At 41.9% G+C, this 23,607-nt stretch overlaps 1 protein-coding gene across 16 annotated transcripts in view; it reads left to right on the top strand.

Annotated features, from left to right (window-relative positions):
* Positions 1 to 23,607, top strand: part of SYNE1 (spectrin repeat containing nuclear envelope protein 1) — a 476,843-nt gene that overhangs the window by 357,901 nt on the left and 95,335 nt on the right. For all 16 annotated transcript variants that reach the window (XM_072140948.1, XM_072140950.1, XM_072140965.1 and 13 more), the window contains 7 exons: positions 418 to 549; positions 2,336 to 2,442; positions 3,719 to 3,869; positions 6,356 to 6,487; positions 6,713 to 6,868; positions 16,023 to 16,232; positions 22,255 to 22,356. In XM_072140948.1, the coding sequence (XP_071997049.1) occupies positions 418 to 549; positions 2,336 to 2,442; positions 3,719 to 3,869; positions 6,356 to 6,487; positions 6,713 to 6,868; positions 16,023 to 16,232; positions 22,255 to 22,356 (990 nt within the window). The remainder of the gene's footprint in view (positions 1 to 417; positions 550 to 2,335; positions 2,443 to 3,718; positions 3,870 to 6,355; positions 6,488 to 6,712; positions 6,869 to 16,022; positions 16,233 to 22,254; positions 22,357 to 23,607) is intronic.

Here is a 23,607-nt window from a genome sequence, read left to right as displayed (position 1 = left end):
CCCTAACAGCCGTCTGAATGTAGCCTTCGAGTACGCATGTAAGAAATCTCTAGAGCCCAGTTGTGTGTGTGACCAAGCAATACACATTAACAAAAGACTCTCTCCCTCTCCCTATAAGTGGATAAAAACTAGTATTTCACACATAATTGTCTATGGAAAGGGATTTCCATTGACTTAAAATATTTGATTAATATCAAGACTTATATCAATATGTACCATTATCAATGTATATGTAAATAAATTCAAGTTTATATTGAGACTGTATTGCATGAAGTTAAATTGAATGCATATTCAAATACATTATAACATATTACATGCATGGTTTGAAAAATACTTTCTAAACAGACTATTTTCCTCCTTTTCATTCTTTAAACCTTTTGGTCTGTTGTCCTTCTTATCGTATTTATCTTTGATCAGGGTACATTCCGCGAAAATGAGGAGCATGAATCTGAATTGTCTTCTTCTCAAAGCCCCAGTGTGCAGGAATGGTTGGCTCAGGCACGCACTACCCGGTCACTACAAAAGCAGAACAGTCTTCAGAAACAAAAGGTAAATCCCTTTGATTGATATATACTATAAATTAATTTAGGTGCCTGGCCCTTTTGCACCAGATAGCTAAAACCTGGAAATAATATATAAATGCATATTCCTATAAGAAGGTTGCTTTTATTATGTTGGTATTGTACTGTAATTGACTGTAGCGCATCAGAACAAAGATTGTACCATGCCAGGAGGTTTATATATATCGATTCATGTTATACAAAAATTATCATTTTATGATAAAAACATGGTAAAGATGATTGGTTACCCCTAATGAGAGTTCAGTCTCTTAGAGGAGTCACAGGTAGGTAGTAGGTTCACTCTCATGGAGGTGTCACATTAAATACTTGTATAGGATGCTGGTCGCACTGAGTATTGTTAAACCATTGGATAACAAGTCCAAATACCATCAGACACTTCCAATGACGGCTGTATCTGAGTGCACTTACTTGCATTTACTTGTATTGGAGGTATCCATACACAGCAGAGTTGAAGTCTGTCATCCTCCTGGTGTTGTTGGCCAATGCAGGAAGGCTGACACATCCGTCATAACTGCTTTGTGTAATATTTTTATATTTTATTATGCAACAATTAAGGCCCCTTTCACACACATGTATGCTCATCCACGCTGATTCCTGGGAGTAGCAAACGTCCAGCTGGAGAAGGGGAGGAGGTGAGTGCTCCTCACCCCTCCCTTCTCTATAGGGAGACGCTATATGTACAGCAAAAGATAGAACATGTCTTTTATCCGGCTACGGCACAGTGACACGCAATGTGCTCAGCGTACCGCCCAGTCCGCATTGCACTTCTATGGTGGCCGTATGCTAGCTGCTGTGCATGTGGCTAGCATGAAGCTGCCATATATACTATTGTGTGAAAAGAACCTAACAGTGGCAAAGAAGGATACATTTATCATAAATACATAATAATAATAATACTTTATATAGCGAACACAGCACGCACCGCCGCACAAAGCACGTCATATTGCTCCCTGTCCCCACGGGGCTCACAATCTAAACAACCTAACAGTATGTTTTTTTGGGGTTTTTTTGGAGTGTGGGAGGAAACCGGAGTACCCAGAGGAACCCAGGACCCCAGCCCTGCACTCACTCAGCCACCATGCCGCCCATACAATACATATAGGCCCCAGACCAGATTGACCATGCACCTACCGGTAACTCCCTCTGACGGTGTTAAAATACTTTACTTATGCAGCAATCAGAGGCACTTCATAGTTACAAAACAAGGCATATGGTATTAAATTCAAATGTCTTTTTGGGAAGTACAAAATACTGCTTAAAATGTGAATGAGTCTTCTGTGGTTGTTCTGTTTTTCATGTTGGTGAAAATAGTGAACTCCTCTTCTTTATATTTGTTTGGAGTCAACTGTCTTTACTTAACAGTTATGAAGTGGATCATAATAGAGCAGGTCTCCTGTGGTCCATGAAGAAAAAAAGAGATTTAAATACACCTATTAAGTTAATGGATGAGTGTGCTGACCATCCAAAGAAAGTTTCAGTCAAACATGTGATAGAAGCTTTCACTATCATGGGTGTCTGGTTTGAAAATAGTAAGAAATACCATATTCCTTTGGGTTCTCCTCTCTTCTGTGTAAATCCCTATGTTTAACTGACTAAAGGTCTGAAGGCCAGAATACAACTGAACACGGTTAGGTTGGTGGTTATATATAACCATGTATCCCGTTACTAGAAGAGAGCCAGTAATATGGATTTTTAAACAGCTGTTTGGTCGCATAATTACTACAAAATAGTCCTATATTTGCATTATGTGTCAGGAACTGGAACAAGAACTTGCAGAGCAGAAGAAATTATTGCAGTCAGTTGCAAGTCGCGGTGGTGAAATTATTAACAAGCAGACTACCAGTGATCGGTCAAATATAAGGTGCAGTATCTTCTTCTTTATGTACACTATAGAAATTCTACCTCCTAAAGATTCAAAAATACATGATTTAATCCTTAAAGGGAACCTGTCAACTTCAACTTCTCTAATAAACAACTGCCAGTATATTGTCAAACTGTGTAGCACCTTCTAGTTTTTGTTTTGTTCACGATCCAGTGTGATGACAACATCCAAAAAATCAACTTTGAAGTGAGATGTAAATTGGTCAAGAAGGCAGAGAGTTTAACGCTGAAGGCAAGGTGGGGAGCTCCGAACGCCTTTTTCTTTAGGATTGAGATCATGAATAGGACTTCAGGAGATCTGCTTAGTGATGTTTCTGGATCCAGGACCATTAATTACAGTGAAGAGGGCTTTTTGAGGAAGAGAGAGCTTGACTTCAGTGGTAAAATATCAGCCTCCTTGACTTTATATAACCAATTCACTTCAAAGTTGATTTTCTGGATGATGCCACCACACTGGCTCATGAAAGAAAGGTGTTCTTCTGCTTGGCAACATACTGGAAATGGTTTATTATTTCACTTTCTCCTGACAGGTTCCCTTTAAAGAAGTATTATTGAATCCTTATTCAGAATGCAGTATTCTTATAAATTTAAAGGGAATCTACCACCACGAATCTACCTATAAAGGTAGATCCTTACGTCCCCGCACTTTTTTGGAAACTTTTATTAGCTACATCTGTAAATTTTCTTATGCGGCTACTGGGGCGTGGAGCAGCCGCATCTGAGGTTCCACCTCATGGCTACTCCACGCCCCAGTAGCCTCTTTACTCCTCCTACCCACAATCTTCGTCGCGCAGCTCCTCGTAGCTGTGCGTCCTCGTCCGACGATCCTGCCGTCTGCGCATGCGCAGAACAGCAGGCCTGTTCAGCTCCGGCTTCGGAGCAGTGACCACGCAGGCCTGCTGTTCTGCGCATGCGCAGACGGCAGGATCGTCAGACGAGGACGCGCAGGACGAAGATTGTGGGTAGGAGGAGTAAAGAGGCTACTGGGGCATGGTGTAACCTCAGATGCGGCTACTCCACGCCCCAGTAGCCGCATAACAAAATTTACATATGTGGCTAATAAAAGTTTCCAAAAAAGTGCGGGGACGTGAGGATTAGCCCTTAAAAGGGCTATCCTCACGTCCTATTGATCCACCTACCACCCGATCTACATTTATAGGTATATTCGTGGTGGTAGGTTATCTTTAACTTTTATTCTATTGCTCTTACTACAAAAATTACTTTTCCTAATACATATCTTTTCTTTTTTTATATAGCGAGGGGCCAGAATCGGTATCAAGAGAATTAGGCTTAGAAGGTGTAAAGCCACAAGAGCAAATGAAAAAGAAATGGGAAAACTTGCATCAAGAACTTTGCACAAAGGAGAAATTAGTTCAAAGTGCTTTACAGCAGGAGCAAGAGCAACCGGTAATTCTGAATTCCTGAATTGTTTACATTTGTTCGTATGCAAAATATCACCTGTCCTTTTATTTTTTGGATCAGTATGATCGCAGAGATAGATGGGTCTTCATAAAAAATTAAAAAAAAACACCCGTGTACAGAGCTGTGTAAGGTGACATTTGTTTGCGTGAAAATTTTTTATATGAGGCAAAATGGTGAAAAGTGTTGATTTGAATACTTAGGCGCTATATTCTGTTATGGGGTTATTGGACGTTTAGGAAGCAGTGATTCCTAACATGTTTAAGATCTTACTTGTTTCTTTTTGTCTTCTAGTTAAATTTTTTTAAGTTTTATATTTTTTAAAGCTCTTTTAAATGTTTTAACTATTATTTCAGACTCTGACAGACTGCATTACAGAATGCTGAATGGCACCTATGGGAGCCTTTAGAAGGCTCCATCTGTCATTGCAACCTATCGCCATCCTCCTATAACTTTACGTGGGGCACTGTTTGGACATTCAAGATGGTGGTGCCCATATGCTGCACTGTTAAGTGCTGTGGTTGAGATAGACCTTGGCACCTAACAGGTTAACTGCTGTGCTCAGTGCCAAAACATATGGAGAGGGTTCAGTCCACTTCACAAACATTCTTTTAAGTTATTTTTCAATACAAAGGGTACAAAAAAATAAGAAGTGAGGCAATTATTATCCGAATAATAATAATAACAATGTGAAATCTCAATAATTGGAAAAATTAATATATTAATCTCCAACCAGAGATTAACAAAGCTCGGACGTACAGCAGATAACATACTTTAACATACTAGAAGAAGAAGTATCTACAAATTTGAGATCCTTAACATCGCCCTTGCTATGCTGAATCTGGCCTAAAAGCTTAAAGGGGTATTCTCACGAAGAGAAGTTTCTTAAATGTAATCAGGATAGCAAAATTCTCTAATTCACTGTTATTAACAAAAATACAGCATTTCACAGGTATAAGTCCAACCTGCCTTTATCAGTCCTGGTGTACATACTTTCAGTTGCCCTTAGACACAATCCTAAGCCTTTGTTGTTCATCTGAATAGTTCCAGTGCTTTAGAATTGTTTCCTTAACATTACCTGGCTCCCTTCCACCAGTGTGTGGTGAATTCTGGGGGAAGGGCAGTTCAAACGGCACGAGTCATCTTCTCCTTAATGTCCCTCCTCCTCACTCCTCACTCTTCTCATTCCTCAGCCTCTCCACTTCTCCATCCACCCACTTATGTCAGCTTACTGCTGCAGGCAATTCTCGTTTGAATTTCCTTTCCCCTTGGACTCACCTGAGTGAAGTTGGCCCCCCCCCCACCTTGTTCAAATCAAACAAAATTGGTGTCAAACGTTTGTGCTACGTTTGTGCTGGTTTGTGCAGCAGAAATTTTCGTTTGTGCCGCTATCGTTTTTAAGATTTTAATGAAAGTTTCCAGAGGTCATCAGAGGTCAACCAGCCCCCCCACATTGCCCAAATCAAACAAAACTGGTACCGAACAATTCTGCTAAGTATGTGCTGGTTTGTGCTGCTCAAATCTTTGTTTGTGCTGCTATTGTTTTGAATATATGAACAAAAAATTAAACTTTAAAAGTTCAGCCAGCCCCCCCACATTAACCGAATCAAACAAAACGTTAGTGCTACGTTTGTGCAGCAAAAATTTTCGTTTGTGCCGCTATCATTTTTAATATATTCATACTTTTTTGCGGAGGTCATCAGAGTTCATTTCTTCCAAAGAACAATGTGTTTGCTAGCTCCCCCTGGTGATCAAACCAGGGAAGTGTCACTAGGTTTGTTTTTTACCAGTTCATCCTAAACACCTCAAACACCTGAACATACCTTAAAAATTATAGCGGCACAAACAAAAATTTTTGCTGCACAAACCACCACAAACGTAGCACTAACGTTTGACACCAGTTTTGTTTGATTCGGTTAATGTGGGGGGGCTGCTTGAACTTTTGAACTTTAATTTTTTGTTCATATATTCAAAACAAAAGCAGCACAAACAAAAATGTGCGCAGCACAAACCAGCACAAACATAGCAGAATTGTTCGGCACCAGTTTTGTTTGATTTGGGCAATGTGGGGGGGCTGGTTGACCTCTGATGACCTCTGGAAACTTTCATTAAAATCTCGAAAACGATGGCGGCACAAACAAAAATTTCTGCTGCACAAACCAGCACAAACGTAGCACAAACGTTTGATTCCAATTTTGTTTGATTTGAACAAGGTGGGGGGGCCAACTTCACTCAGGTCTTGGACTCACCTCACCCTACTGGCAGGGAGCCAGGTAATGTAAAATAAAAACAATTAAAAAGCACTGGAACTCTTCAGATGCACAACAAAGGCATTTTTTTTAAATCAACATGTCAGTGGTTATTGGAACCTGTCATTGTGTAAAGATTATCCATATTCTTAAAATACAGTATTGATCATTTTGAATGGTTCATTATGTTTCTAATCTGATACATACTTGTACATATCTAAACAGATGTTTAACAAGACAAACACGGTTATTTCTGGCGTGCCTTTTTACAAAGGAGACAAACAAGTTCAAGATAAGTCAGCAGTTGTCAACATTTTGGATGGGTTAAACCAAGCACTGGAAGATGTATCTTCTCAGGTAAATAGTCTTATGAAGCAGTCTTATTTATGACTATCATGGTTACTTTTAGAAACCCTTTTGCAATTAAAACATATGAGAGTTATGACCAAAAAAAATATATGTTTTCACATAAAGGTATTGGGGCATATTTATCAATCTGTTTACGTCAGAATTTGATCAATGGTTTTAGAATGTTTTCAGGTACTGTTAATTCCACATATAAATTGTATATTTTTTCCATAGAATGAAGTTGGAGAAAAAAAGATTCTCCCACTAGAGAAGAAACTTTATGAAGCTGTTTCAGCCACTTCAACCTGGTTAGATGACGTGGAGGAACGTATTTTTGTGCAGACAGCAATTCAGCAAGAACAGACTGAAGAATGCCTTTACAACCAAGAGGTAGCTTTTACCTATATTTTATTAAAATAATGGTTTATTTACATTAAATTGTCAAAAGTGACAATATTCTGCAGGATGACCTGTCATTCAATTTTTTATAATTTTTTTTTATTAATTTTTTTTTTGCTTAGGGGGGGTCATTTGGGACACTATTAACCTCTTAAGCGAGTTAATGCTTAGCGCAGAGCTGATGCCGTTTCAGCTCAAGATCTGAGCTTACCCGGCATCAGGATACACTGGGTGCCAGCTGTAACTAACAGCCGACACCCCAGTGTAACACTGCGTTCATAGTAGGCTTTGATCGTGGGTGTTTAACTGTTAAATGTCGCAGTCAGCACGACCTTGGCATTTACCTTGCCCTTGGGGGTGTTTCCACCACGATGCCCCCCCCCCTTCCGGCGCAGTCTTCAGGGGGCACCGATCATTTCCCTGGCAGCCCCAAGGTCCGACAAGGATGCAAGATGGCATCATAGGCTGACACTGCATAGGCTGACTCTGCTAATACCTTGCAATACATCAGTAGTACTTTTCAATACATCATGCAGTCCCATGGTAGAAATAGTAAAAAAGTTGAAAACAATTTTATTCAATAAAAAATAAAGCAATAAATCAATAAAAAAGCCATATAACATATAAAGAGACATATAACACAAAAAAGTCTAAATCATAACACAAACCCCACATATATAGTATCACTGTATCCGTAACTACCCGTAGAATAAAAGTACATAATTATTGAACCCGCACAATGAACGCTGTTAAAAAAACTGTTAAAAACCCACCAAAAATTATCATTTTTACCTATTGAATCCCACAAAAAATGCAAAAAAATGATCAAAAAACATATGTACTCCAGAATACTGTTGCAAAGTACAACATGTCCCGCAAAAAACAAGCCATCAGCCAGCTCCATAGCTAAAAAAGTAATAATGTTATGCCACTTGGAAGAAGGCAATGCATAAATGATAGTATGGTATCCCCGTAATCGTATTGACCCATAGAATATGATTACATAACATGATTTTTAGGCTATATGGTGAACACCAAAAAAAAGCCAAAAAGTCCAGTACAGCATTGATGCTTTTATACTCCTGCCCTCAAAAAAAAAGTTCCTAAATTGTCAACAATAGGGGATACCAACCCCTACCCCAATACCAACCCCAATACCAACCCCAAAACTGCAACTGTAAAGGTGTAAGGTGGATTTTCTCTTTTTATCTTTTGGAAATGTGTACATTTTAGGGCTAAATGAAGGTATAACCGACAAAATCTGACATTCTAAATGTCACCTCCATTTTGTTGTAATTACTATGAAGATCTCAAGGGGTTTACAATCTTCCTAAAAGATGCTTCTGATAGTTTGAGGGGTGCAGATTTTAAAATGAATTGATTATATAGAGGGGTTTTGATGTTAAATATGTAAAATTTCATTCAAAACAGTATTTATCCCCAAAATAGTCAATTCTGAAAATACGGAAAATTCAATTTGTAAGCAGCGTGACATCAAAATAAATTATCCAGACATTTAAAAAATTATGAAAATGTAAAGTAGACCTATGGCAAATGTTACTCAGCTACTTATTTAGGTGGTAAATATATCTGCCCTGAAAACGCAATGATTCATCATTTTTTATTTTTTATTTTTTTTAACCCCTCAATGACCGCCATATCGGCTTTTTACGGCGGTCATTAAGGGTACTTCTTCTGACGCGTACGCCTTTCTACGGCGGCGCGTCAGAAGAAGATTTCGGGACACCGGGTCTCGCTGGTGCCGGTGTCGGGCTGTGATATCACAGCCCAGACCCGGCACTAACACCCGGGATCGGAAAAACTCAAGCATGACCGCGGCGTGCAAGTGTGTCCCCCGTGGATCGGACCCCCCCGGTGTGCTTACCGGGGGATCCGATCCCTCCTGCCGCTGCCCCGGGGCCCGACGAGTGACCCGAGGATGCAGGCTTCTCTCCCCGCTGGGTTCTGCGCGGCATGCTCAGTTACTTACCCTATACACTGCAGTACAAGTGTATTGCAGTGTAAAGGCTTGAATAAGCGATCGGGTGATCGCTTATTCAACCAATAAGTAGAAAATGTAAAAAAGTTTTAAAAAAAAAAATGAAATCTTTTTATAATATAATTAAATAAAATAAAAGTCCCATAATCTCCTCAGTAACACATAAAATGCAAATAAAGTAAATAAAACACAAAAACACGTACATATTTGGTATCACCGCGTCCGTATTAATCTGTACAATAAATCTAAATCAATATTGAACCCGCTCGGTGAACTACGTAAAAAGAAAACTTCCCATAATATACAATTTTTCATCAAACACCATCACAAAAAATGTTCTAAAAAGTGATCAAAAAAAGTTACGTTCCCTAATATGATACGACTGAAAAGAACAACTGTTTTCGCAAAAAATAAGCCCTCAACCAGATCTGACAACAGAAAAATACAGAAGTTATGGCCCTGAAAAGTTGTCAATAGTAAAAACAATGCGATCTTCTACAATATTGGTTTTGCTCAGGAAAATTGAGCAAAAATAAGAAAAACTATATAAATGAGGTAACACTGCAATCGTAGTGAACCAGAGAATAAAGATAAAATATTATTTTTACGTTACGGTGAGCAGGGGAAAAAAATGCTAACAATCCAAAATAAAAATTGATGATTTTGTTTGTGTCCCCTTAGAAATAGTTAATAAAATCTCATGAATAAGCTTTAGACTTCCAAAATAAATTATCTATACATTGTATCTCATCCCATAAAAAATAAGCCCTCATATGTTTGCATTACCAAAAAAAATTAAAATTTATAGGTCGGACAATGTGACAATACAAATCTGCTGTGAATGGCGCCTCCATTCATTCTATACTCGGCCGTGCGCCCGTACAGCAGTTTACCACCACATATGGGGTATCAGTAAACTCGGGAGGAATTGGGCATCAAGCGTTTCATCATTTAATTTATTCTGAAAATGTCAGTTTTGGCCTAAATTAATGTATTTTCCCAAAAAATTCTATAGTTTCTAAATCGCAGGTCCATATTTTTTAACCCATGTGAAACAATTAAAGGGTTAATAGACTTAATAGAAGTTGTTTTACATATGTTGAGGGGTGAACTTTCTATAGTGGGGTAATTTATGGGGTTTTACTATTACCTCTCAAAGTCACTTGAAAGCTGAGTTGTCCCTCAAAATGTGAGTTTTGGCAATTTTCATGAAATTTAAAAAAATCGCACCTAAAGTTCTGCGCCTCATAACATCCTAGAAAAATGACCGGAAGCATAAAATATCATCCCAGCATAAAGCAGATATTCTGTAAATGTTAATTATCAAACTTTTTGGGTAGTTTTACATCTTGTCTGAAAACCAGAACATTTCAAGCTTGGAAAATGGAGAATTTTTATAAACTTTTGCCAAATTTTCACTTTTTTTCAGAACGAAACGCAAAACTTATCACTTAAATTTTATAACTAACATGAAGTACTGTGGGGGTAATTTACTAAGGGCCCGATTCGCGTTTTCTCAACGTGTTACCCGAATATTTCCGATTTGCGTCGATTTTTTCCTTGAATTGCCCCAGGATTTTGGCGCACGCGATCGGATTGTGGCGCATCGGCGCTGGCATGCACGTGACGGAAATCGGGGGGCGTGGCCGAGTGAAAACCCGCCGGATTCGGAAAAACCGCCGCATTTAAAACAATAAAAGTGTCGCTTGGGACGCACTTACCTTCACTTGGTCCAGCTCGGTGAATTCCAGGGCGTTCAGATGCTTTTCAGCGCAGCAGCGCCACCTGGTGGACGGCGGAGGAACTGCCTTGATGAATCCCGGCCGGACCCGAATCCACCGCAGAGAACGCGCCGCTGGATCGCGAACGGACCGGGTAAGTAAATCTGCCCCAATGTGTCCCGAGAAAACATTCGCAAAATCACCGGGATATATTAAAGCGTTCCGAAGTTGTAACCAATTATCGTGAGACATGTCAGATTTGAAAAATCGAGTCTGGTCATTGAGTTGAAAACTAGTGTCGGTGATAAGGGGTTAAACAAACGCAAAACTTATCAGCCAACATTTACCACTAAAATGAAGTACAACATTTGAGGAAAAAACAATCTCATAATCGTTTTGATAAGTAACCGTGTTCAAAAGTTATAACCATATAAAGCGACGCAAGTCAGAATACAAAAAATGGGGCTTAGCCAAAAAGGGGTATTCTCATCTCAGCATTCACATTCAGTGTCATTAATCTGCCATACATAAACTTTTCTACAATTAGATGTTATTAAAAAATGTTTACCTGTGTGAAGATAATGGGGCACATTTACTTACCCGGTCCTGTCGCAATCCCCGCTGTGTGTTTTCTGATGATTATGCACTCCTGTGCGATTCACAAAGATCGTGCGCCTGATTTCCTGCATCTGTCGCTCCCCCGCTCAGGTTCCCCATAGTTCACCTTCCCGTTGTATGTAAGTGCATGTCTTGCGGCACAATTTTAAAGTTAAATCCCGCGCTCAGTCTGAATCCGTTGGATCGTCCGATGGCCTGCCCCCCCCCCCCCAGCGATTTCTGTCGCATGAAAGCTGATAGTGTCGCATGATAGTGTGCGGCACAATCCCCTTATACATACCTGTCCCAGTGCGCGAGCCCCAAAAACGTTGGACAATCCACTGAAATACGGCCGCGGGACCCTTAAATAAGCCCCAATGTCTCGTAAATGTTGTGTTATGGTCCCTTAGAAACAAGACTTTGTCTTTGGATACGGCCACCTTTGCTGGAGTGATTGCCCAAAGAAACAAAAGGTTTTTGTATATGAAATGTCCAGGCAGGGCCGGATTATAGGCGGGGCTCCCGGGGCTCGAGCCCCGGGGCCCCCACCATCTTGCCCCCCTTGGGGCCCCCACCAGATCGCACCTCCTGTGCGCCCGCGCCGCCCGCCTGAGATGCCCGCTGGAGGAGCCGCCCGCCCCCCTTGGCATGAGTGTTACTAACTCCTCCTCAACGGCCGCCATCTCCCCCCGGCACAGTTGACACCGCCTCCGGGCCCGCCCCAGCACAGGTGACACCGCCTAAACCCTGCCACAGGTGACTCTGCGCTCGCCTCTCCGCCCGCCCCCCCAGAACAGATGACCGCCTCTCGGCCCGCCCATCCCCCGGCATGCATGGCCGAGCTACCAACCCGCCCCCTCCACCCCCCCGCTAGAACAAGCACCCGCCGCGCACCCCCGCTAGAACAAGCACCCGCTGCGCACCCCCGCCCCCTCTCCACCCCCTAGAACAAGCACCCGCCGCGCACCCCCCCCTCCGCCCCCCGCTAGAACAAGCAACCGCCGTGCACCCCGCCCCCCGCTAGAACTAGCACCCGCCGCGCACCCCCCCTCCGCCCCCCCGCTAGAACAAGCACCCGCCGCGCTCCCCCCCCCTCCGCCCCCCCGCTAGAACAAGCACCCGCGCGCACCCCCCCCTCCGCCCCCCGCTATAACAAGCACCCGCCGCCCCCCTACCCGGCCGGACAAGCAACCCCCCCTCCGCTCGAACAAGCACCCACCGACCCCCTCCCCGGCCGAACAAGCAACCGAAAGACCCACCCGCACGAACAAGCACCCTAAAAGGTAAGTATATACATATCAATTTATCTGTGTGTATATATGTGTATATATATATATATATATATATATATATATATATATATACAGTGTATATATGTATATACAGGCCATATGTGTATATACAGGGCATATGTGTATATATGTATATACTGTGTATATATGTATCTACTGTGTATATATGCATCTACTGTGTATGTGTGTATATACTGTGTATGTGTATATATGTATCTACTGTGTATGTGTATATGTGTATATACTGTTTATTTATGTGTATATACTGTGTATATGGGTATATATGCATTTACCGTGTATAAATATATATACTGTGTATATGGGTATATATGCATTTACCGTGTATAAATATATATACTGTGTATATGGGTATATATGCATCTACCGTGTATAAATATATATACTGTGTATATGGGTATATATGCATCTACCGTGTATAAATATATATACTGTGTATATGGGTATATATGCATCTACCGTGTATAGGTGTATATACTGTATTTATACATGCATATATTTATATAAGCATATATGTGTGTATATTTAAATATATATATATATATATTACTGGGAATATGGTATGTATATGCTCTATATACTTTATGTGTGTGTATATGCTATATGTGTGTATATACTTTATGAGTTTATATATACTCTGTGTATAAATGTACCGTATTTTCCGGGCCATTAGGCGCACCGGAATATAAGGCGCAACAGTCCGATGCGCCTTATATATGTAAAAATTCCATATATAAGGCGCATCGGACTATAAGGCGCAGGGTCGGGGGCGTGGCGGAGGTCCGGGGGCGGAGCGGAGACGGGACGCGACGCCGAGAAGAGACACGGAACGCGGGGAAGGGGAGGTGGAGAATGGAATACTTACATAGGTCCCCGCTACCGGAGACAGCAGATCTCCAGCGGGAACTGCAGACCACGCGGCAGAAGTTGTTCGTGCCGCGTGGTCTGCAGTTCCCGCTGGAGATCTGCTGTCTCCGGTAGCGGGGACCTATGTAAGTAGGGTCCGCTGCCCTCATTTAGGGCGCACCGGACTATAAGGCGCACTTTGGATTTCCAAGGAAATCCAAAGTGCGCCTTATAGTCCGGAAAATACGGTATATGAGTGCATAAATGTGTGTATAAGTGTATACTTGTGTGTGTATATATGGGTGCAAGTATACGAGTGTAGAACTTTATTTGTGTGTATATAAGTATATAAAGGTGTGTATATATCAGTGTGTAATTGTATAAACATGTCTGTATAAGGGAACATGTATGGGGGACGTATATCTGGCCGCAAATTTGCTACCTGATACACTTCCCTCATAGGCATCTATAGTGCTTTGGTATGGTGAGCACAACAAGTACTCACTGTTTCGTGCTGCGGCCGCAAAAGAGATAGAGCTCTATTCTCTATGGAGACGGGAGGGGTGAGCTGCGATCTTCTCTCCACAATGCCCGACGTGTGCCTGCCAGGCTATAGTCAGCGGTGTTACTGAGGGGGAGGCAGCTGTATGTAGCTGTGTTACTGAGGGCGAGGCGGCTGTATGTAGCTGTGTTACTGGGGCCAAGGCGGCTGTGTGTAGCTGTGTTACTGGGGATGAGGCGGCTGTATGTAGCTGTGTTACTGGGGATGAGGCGGTTGTATGTAGCGGTGTTACTGGGGACGAGGCGGCTGTATGTAGCGGTGTTACTGGGGACGAGGCGGCTGTATGTAGCTGTGTTACTGGGGGTGAGGCGGCTGTATGTAGCTGTGTTACTGGGGGCGAGGCGGCTGTATGTAGCTGTGTTACTGGGGATGAGGCGGCTGTGTGTAGATGTGTTACTGGGGGTGAGGCGGCTGTATGTAGCTGTGTTACTGGGGGTGAGGCGGCTGTATGTAGCTGTGTTACTGGGGGCGAGGCGGCTGTATGTAGCTGTGTTACTGGGGGTGAGGCGGCTGTATGTAGCTGTGTTACTGGGGATGAAGCGGCTGTATGTAGCTTTGTTACTGGGGTGAGGCGGCTTTATGTAGCTTTGTTACTGGGGTGAGGCAGCTGTATGTAGCGGTGTTACTGGGGACGAGGCGGCTGTATGTAGCTGTGTTACTGGGGTGAGGCGGCTGTATGTAGCTGTGTTACTGGGGTGAGGCGGCTGTATGTAGCTGTATTACTGGGGTGAGGCGGCTGTATGTAGCTGTGTTACTGGGGTGAGGCGGCTGTATGTAGCTGTGTTACTGGGGTGAGGCGGCTGTATGTAGCTGTGTTACTGGGGGTGAGGCGGCTGTATGTAGCTGTGTGACTGGGGGTGAGGCGGCTGTATGTAGCTGTGTTACTGGGGGTGAGGCGGCTGTATGTAGCTGTGTGACTGGGGGTGAGGCGGCTGTATGTAGCTGTGTTACTGGGGGTGAGGCGGCTGTATGTAGCTGTGTTACTGGGGGTGAGGCGGCTGTATGTAGCTGTGTGACTGGGGGTGAGGCGGCTGTATGTAGCTGTGTTACTGGGGATGAGGCGGCTGTATGTAGCTGTGTTACAGCTGGGATAGTGGAAAGGAAGCAGGATGACGTGTGTGTACGCTATACTCAGTGGGGGCCTCCACCAGATTTTGCGCCCAGGGGCCCCCACCAACCTTAATCCGGCCCTGTGTCCAGGAGTTACTACTTGTCCCGCAGCCGTCCTGTGATAATGATTGCTGAATCCAGGTTGTCAGACAGGACTCAATAGCGCATGTTTGGCCACTGCTGCCAAAATGTGAGGTGGTCGTATCCGAGGAAGCTATCTCGTTTCTAAGGGACAGCATGGCCACCTTTTATGAGAAATTATCTTCACACAAGAACATTTTTTTTTAATAACATCCAATTGAAGAATTGTTTACATATGGCAAATGAATTAAATTAAATTTAAATGCCCAGATGGGAATACCCCTTTAAGCTATAAACTGGCTGTGTCCTTAAGGAGTTAATATACTTCTGTAAGAATTATTTTTATTCCTTGTACAGAAAAACAGCATCCTTTTATAGGATGTTCTATACAGGCTAAACATGGCTGCTATTGCATGCAGTCTGTAGTTGCTGCTGTTGTAGATGGGTTACAGTCAACGCTGCTTCAACACTGAACCTCTGTATGTGCTCTGCCAGTTTACCTCAATGATGAACACATGCTTTTTGTTATTTTTATACACTCCATCTGGGTTATAAAAAACAAAAAAAATGTTGCCCTACAACCCATAGTTACATAGTTAAGTTACTCTTTAATTGTATTTTAGTGAGTCTTTTTGAGATCAACTAATTTCATAATTGAGATAAACAATTAGCTAAGTTTGAATTAGCTAAGGTAACATTAACAACTTCACAGTTGTGGGATACTGTGGTAGTAGAAGGGCACAATACAGATATATAGGTCCTCACTCATGTTTCTTTTTTGTTGATGTCAGATGTACAATAGAGCTATGGACATTTCCATTTTTCCTAGGCCTCTAGGCCTTATTATTATTATTATTCTTATTATTCTTAACTACTGTAATTTAGTATCTAGTGTTTTTCATATTTGTTTACTGTACAGACAATAGCTAAAGACATTAAAGAAATGACTGATGAAATGGACAAGAACAAGACTTTGTTTTTCCAAACATTTACCAGCAGTGGAGACAACCAAGAGATCATTGAGGATACCTTATATTGCCTTCTAGGGAGACTGAACTCCTTAGAGTCAGTGGTCAACAACAGATGTTGCCAGTTGAAGGAAAGATTACAAGACCTTCTGACTTTCCAGGTATGATGTTCCTTTATCGTGAATTTTTCTGTCTATAAATGTGTAACAGATTTCCATTAGTGTGTAGCTAATGTTTTTAATATATGGGTGTACAATTTGATTTTTGAAAGTCCATGTGCAATCAGGGGTGTGGTCTTCAGGCATTTTAAAAATCCAGTGCCATTCATCAGCCACCCGCAGCCACAAAGCCACCTAAGCCAGTGATCTGGCCCCAAGGTTCCCTACCGTTCAATCCGGGCTGTCTTGGTGAAGTTCCAAGCCAGATCCTTGATCTCCACCATGGAAATCCTACCTTACCTGCCTGGGATTCGTGGACCAAAAGCCTCTGTGCATCTAGAAGCCCCCATTCACTGATCTGTACCTCTATTTTGAAGTTCCGCTGTCTGAGGCCTAGTTGTCGCCGGTGACTTGATTTCCGGCTCCCAACCCAGAGGACATTGCCTGGGCACCACCAGCCGGTCCGGAAGTGGTGGTCCCCGCCAACCTCCACCTGCCTGCGGGTTCAAAGGAGACCAGCTCAACCCCAACCCTTCACAGGTACTAACCCAAAGCCTCTCTTACCTCTAACTCTCTAACCCAAAGCCTCTCTAACCCAACACCTCTCTGAAGCCCCCACGGTGCCGAACACTGATAAGGTCTTCTAGTCCCCAGAACCCCCAGCGTCAAACATTTGAGTTCCTCACTCAGCAGTATGGTCCCTATAGTAAGGGATAGATGTTTCAAGGATTGCCTAGATTATATACTGTCCCTATAATAAATTGTGGGTAATTTAGGGATTACCTACATTGTATTCACTGTAATAAAGGGTGGGTAACTTAGGGCTTGTCTACATATTAGTCACCAATTTCGGACGTCTCTCACACTGTCTGTTCTATCAAATATACCATGCATTCATCAATCAATATGACCCATACACCTAGGCAATCTTCCTATCCCTATACGCATGATTGGTGTCTCTCTAAGTTTACTGCTGTGAGGTCACAGGCGAGATATCTAGTAGCTAGCTGATATATGCTGATCCTGCTCGAGTCATGTTATTTTTACAGATAGTTCCTATAGATAATTAGGGCTTGTTTAGTCTGCAGTACTAAACTCCCTATCTAAACGGACACTTGCTGTTAAAACACTGTTCTACTAGCTCCCCAACATGTTTCGCCAGACACGATGGCATCGTCAGGGGATCAGGGCTAATAGTAATGGCCCCATCGATTGTTTGGTATTATATTGACTCCTAGGTCCCCACTAGAATTAGAACCAATCCCATTAAGGATCCAGGTAGGGTTTGTCTTGGTGTTGATTGAGGCTTATAGTAGCAAATTATAGTGTGTTATAAGGTCCAATAGGCTATATGATTCCTTGCCGAAGTCCGATGACCTCATCAGACTTGTTCCCTTGGGAAATATCCTTGCGCCGTATCATCTGTGATTATCCACGCATTCTCCCTATGGTAACAGCTGTGCTAGCATCCTGACCAGTTTGTTGATGCCACCTCATCTCATGTGTCATCGTGGGTATGTGTGTCCCTTAGCCTATCAGTAATGCTACTTTGCGCATGCTCTATTTGGTGTAAACATACCGGCATCCTAACCATTCAGCTACGCTCTCCTTATATCGTCTGTCAATGTAGATATGTGGGTTTTTAGCCACTCAGTTGCAATTGCTTGCGCATTCGCTATTTCATGTGGGCTCGCCGTTCTCACAATCCATCCATCATTCATTTATAAGAGGCGACCTTTGTTTCATATTGTTAGGGCATGTGTGATCAAGTAGCTTGTATAGGTACAATACAATGTAGGTAATCCCTAAATTACCCACCCTTTATTATAGGGACAGCATATAATCTAGGCAATCCTTGAACCTATCCCTTACTATAGGAACCATACTGCTGAGTGAGTATGTGACTTCATATTTACTGCATAAATACCGGACATAGGTTTCTTGACGGATAGTTAACATGATCTAATACTAATTACTGCATGTATCAATTGAAACCGTAAAGAAGAACAACACACCGAGACACTTGTAATTTTAATCAACTTTATTGCACACATGTTCAAAGAATTACTGTATTCTTTTAATATAGTTGGTACAAATAATCATTAAGTTTTAAATAAAAGTCCGGAAATGGGCTTTTCCTAGCTTGCCTAAGGCAATTTCTGAATTAAAAAAAAAAAAAAGAAGCTGAGCATGCCACCTGGGCCAGGGGAGGCTGTAATAGCCTGATCGGTTAGGGTGCATTCAGACGGCCGTCTGGCCGGATGTATATGCACCCGCGAATTTGGGGCCGCATATACTTCTCCATAGACGGTAATTGCGGCCCGGCGGCGGTATGGTGCCATACATGTTGCATGCTCTATATTTACCCATGTGTGCGTCTGTGTCTGCGCTTTTCTCTATGGAGGGGGGGGGTCACCACATCGTCTTCTCTGGCACTGACACAGTCTCACAAATGTATCTTTCACAAATCTAACAAATATTTATGCAAAAGATCATCAAGAAGGCCCTCCGCCTTAGCGGATAATGAGAAAGAAGTCAAGCAAGTAGGCGGCAAAGTGGACAGACTGGAAGAGATCCAGTAGACTTTACTGACCTTCAACACCACAGTGGCTACCTCACTACAATATTGGCAAGCTCAATTAAACAGCATGCTGTTGTATGTCAAGTATGAAGACAACACAGGTCGGAGAAAAAACCACAATGACTCACACAAAGACCTCATCCTTAGGAAAGCAAGAGAATGGAACTGTGTGGAAAGTGTTCTCATTTACTACTTTCTAGAAAATTACAAAACAGACATACCTGTCCCTACCAGAAGTCTAGAGGGGTAGACCCCTCAAAGAAATAGATAATATGCTTGCCGAGATCGTTCGCCTAGGCCCTAGAAAGTTTGCACAAATTATCTCTTGCTGCGGCCTCTTTGGCAGAATTATCTTCTAAGAGAGAACTCTTGAAGCAAACTCTTAACCTAAAGGCAGCTAAGGTGTACCTCTACAGCAAACATAAAGTATATGCTCACAGCAAAGGAAGCTCCAAAAGGATGGCCATGCTGGCCAAAAGTAGGAAAGAAGAAACCTTTATCAAGGAGATCAAAACTCCAATCAACAGAATAGTTTCTGATACCCCAGAGATAGTCTCCCAGTTAGCAGACTTCATTTAAACAAATCCTGATCCCTCAAATGCATTCAACATTTAATATTTAACATTCAACAATTAATACCTTGCATTAGTTACTGTCCAATTTCGTTACTAAACATTAATGTGAAGCCCTTCGCCTAGCTAAACACCTTAAAGGACATTTACCACCAGGATTAAGGATTGTAAACCAATCACTGTTACATACTGGTGTGTGCCCCCTCTGACAGGATCCACTCTTCTTTAAGCTTTCTATGCCCTTGTTTTTAAGGTATCCTGTTTTCCGGTCCAAGGAAATCTCTTTTGCTTTCTTATCCACTGACGCAGAGAAGGCCTTTGACCAGCGGATCTTTAAGGTCATGTCCCTACATTCCTCTCCAACCAGAGACAAAGTCAATGGCATTCTATCCCCTTCTTTCCACATCAAACCGTACGAGACAGGGGTGTCCCCTCTCCCCTTTTTTTGTGTTGTTAATAGAGACCCTCATACAAAATATATTCACCAACACCCACATATAAAGGGACTCCCAATTTAGGATGTCACCCGCCACAAAGTTGCCTTTGCAGACAACCTCATAATTACAACCATCCCTGAAACAGCCTCCCCAGCTTTACCCGCTACTTTTGAGGAATTCCACTTTCTCCTAAATTTTAAAATAAAAACATCAAAATCAGTATTTTTAAATTGCAGACAATCCAAAACTTGGTTAGTGGTTAAAACATCCCTTATATCTCTTGGTTGGGCAGATCAAATCTCAAAATGTTTCTGATCCCCAAGATTACATTCCCATCTTCCTACCTAAACATCTTTTTACCACAGTGAGACAAATGCTTCTCTGTTATCTTTGGAAAGGGACTGTACATAGGCTTTCCTACAGCATTCTGATAAACCCCAGTTAGGTGGCATGGGCATCCCTAACATTTTATAGTTACTACAAAGCCATTCAGATTAGCAGAATAATAGACTGGTACAAACACCGCTCCTTCAAACTATACATCCCATTTCAGGAGTCCCAGTGCCCTCTCATACAACTCTCCAAACATCTCAGGATCTACATAATTTTAGGGCACTTAATATCATAACAAAAGCTAAATTTAAAATCTGGTCCACCTCCACCTCAGGTAGAATCATTCTGGCCCCAACCCAGCCCATTACAAAGGTGGTCGACCTATAGGCCATGAAATCCTCACTCAGCCCGCTGATATAGCCTTTCAAATGCTATTAAATCAAAAAGCCATCAGAAATGTGCCATGTGATGTGCCATCTTCTCTCAATCATCACCAGACCTCCTGTCATATGCCAAATTAAGATCTAATTTTAAAGGAGTCATTCACCAAGGGGACATCTTTAGAGAGCTAACATTGCTGGATAAGAAAGTTTCCACACATTAACAATTGCAGCTAACTACCAAACCAAACCAGAAACCAAACGTTTCCTTCTCAGATCCAGAAACACAACAGATCTTGTGGTATAGTCATGGTCAATCTACAGTAGATGTATACCCTTTCAAGAGTCATCTACAAGTTGGTGAGTCGTTGGTACCAAACACCAGTTGTTCTCAACCACTACAGCGAACCTAACCCCAGACACCTGCTGGTGATCTCAGCAGTCAAAAGGCACATTTTTCCAGATGTGATGGGACTGCACCAAAATATGTTCCTTCTGCTAATTGTGCTTTACCACGACTATTACTAGCCTATGCCCTAGTGCTGCACCAATCACCCCCCAAATTTTTTCCCTGAACCTAGTACCAATTTCTCACAGAACAAGTCTCAATAATGTTGTGTGTCATTTTATTTTGTAATTCTTTTATTTTAACATCTTTTTGGAAGCACTGAACACCTTTGTAATTAAAGCTTTGTAGCGTAGCATTCTAAAATCTGATTAGCTGTCTTAGTGCTGATCATGCATGTCTAGTGGTGTGACAAGGTGTTTACTTGAGAGGCAAGAGCAGATGTAGAGTGGGATACTTATTGGTCCCAGTATAAATTCCATAAATGGTGGTAACTGATGCATTGGATTGTTGAAACTGGATAAGGTTTGATTTATGCTCAATTTGTGTCCTGAGTGAAAGGTGAGCGCAAGTTTGAAGGGGTTAAATTAAACCGTACAGTCGCACCCCAAGTTACGTGACGAGGCAGCGTGTCATCATTGCCATGACACTCCACAACACTATTTCTATCTCAGTGGGCAAGCAAGGTCTCACAGCTATGTTTAATAGAAGAGATCTGTGCCTTCCAAAACCACCAGAAATATCAAAAGATGGACCCCCGGGCTGATTATTCTCAGCTCCCAAATGTCCTCCTCCCTTTACAATTCTTTGTCTCACCTCCAGCCTCCAGTTCTCTCTGATCTACATATTGACTGGAATCATCTATTGCTAAGTTAGTTTCTATTTTATGCTCCCTCCAATACTAGGCAGAAACTAGTAGTGTTCTGTTTTGCCTGATGTACACTCTCCCTTATGAATATTTATTATTTGATTTGTAATGCATATCCTGATCCCCACAGTTCGATTATGTTACCTGAACTGCAGACTCCAATTTGTTTAAATCATTGTCATTGTCTTCTATTGTTGTTATACTTTTAAATACCAATAAAAAAGATGTAAAAGAAAAAGAAAGAATATCCATATGAAATCCATGTACGTTAACAGGTTTCAGATATATACTGGTAGATGACTCACATAAATCCTGGCATACCCCTTTAAATAGTGAATCTTTGATGATATGAGATTGAGTACTGTAACCTAAGGTGCCATGGTTTATCTTGGCTTTATTCATAATGTTAATATGCTTATACACACAAAAGATATAAGATATTCTAAAATATAGACGTGCGTTTGGCAACAAACAACTTTGTAAAAATAAACCTTTTAATTTTTTTCAGAATGATTTGAAGTTGCTCTTTGCCTCATTGGCTGATATCAAATACATCATATTGAACAAACTAGCTGAAGCAGCTGAAAGGCCAGCAAAAGACCAAATGCAGGTAATTTATCCTTATGGTGTGTTTATGGATGTAAGTCCGATGAGCAGGAGCATAACTTAAGGAGGTGTGGTCGTACGTAGGCCCAAGAGGTTTCCCAGATGAAAAAAGTAGTACTATAAACTACACATTATATTCGTGGGCTTGGAACAGACTTTGCACTGGGGCCCATGAGCTTCAAGTTATGCCACTGCTCTTAATGCTTCCCTCTCAATACTCATAGAAGTTTCATAATGCATGCTGCGTACCTACAGTGCTTGTGCAGTGCAGCCAGGGTGTACTACTCCGGCTTCCTAGTGCACGCTGCGTACCTACAGTGCTTTTGCAGTGAAGCTACAGTGTATGGTGTATTAGTTTACCTTCATAGTACATGCTGCGTATCTACAACGCTTGTGCAGTGAAGCCAGGGTGTACTACTACGGCTTCATAGAGCATGCTGCTTACCTACAGTGCTTGTGCAGTAAAGCCGGGGTGTACTACTACAGCATCATTGTGCATGCTGCATACAGACAGTGCTTGTGCAGTGAAGCCGAGGAGTACTACTCCAGCTTCAATAGCAAGATCAAGAGCTTGGGACCAAGGTGAGTATTAACATTTTTTTTATTATGGTCATGAACAGTATTCATACTGGGTGATTTGGAACACTAAACCACCAGTCCATTAAGACCTGTGGATGGTTTAGTGTTCCAAATCCACCTGAAAAGATATATTTGGTGAAAGCCATCACTTTCATGTTACAGTGTTGTCCATGTTGACAGATATAAAAGGAAAATCTTCAATTTCTGGGATGGGCACGCATATACAGTATAGGAGTAGTAGTACTGATCTGTGCCCATGTATACAGGATATGAGAAGTAGTACTGAGCTGTGCCCATGTATACAGGATTGTAGTAGTAAAACAGATTTGTGCTCATATGTATAGGACAGATGTAATAGTACTTATCTGTGCACATATTTACAGTATAGAGGTAATAGTACTGAACTATGCCCATATATACTGGATATGGATAGTAGTACTGATCTGTGCCAATATATACAGGATAGAGGTAGTAGTACTGAGCTATGCCCATGTATAAAGGATAGGGGTAATAGTACAGAGTCGTGCCCATATATGCAGTATAGGAGAAATAGTACTGAGCTGTGCCCATATATACAGGATAGGGATAGTAGAACTGAACTGTGCCCATATATACAAGATATGGGTAGTAGTACAGAGCTGTGCCCATATATATTGGATAGGAGTAGTAGTTCTAA

This window comes from Engystomops pustulosus, chromosome 3 (genome assembly GCF_040894005.1).
Source record: "Engystomops pustulosus chromosome 3, aEngPut4.maternal, whole genome shotgun sequence".
Lineage (NCBI taxonomy): Eukaryota > Metazoa > Chordata > Amphibia > Anura > Leptodactylidae > Engystomops > Engystomops pustulosus.
Note: the sequence above shows the minus strand (reverse complement) of the source record. Positions and strands in the feature narration are given on the sequence as shown.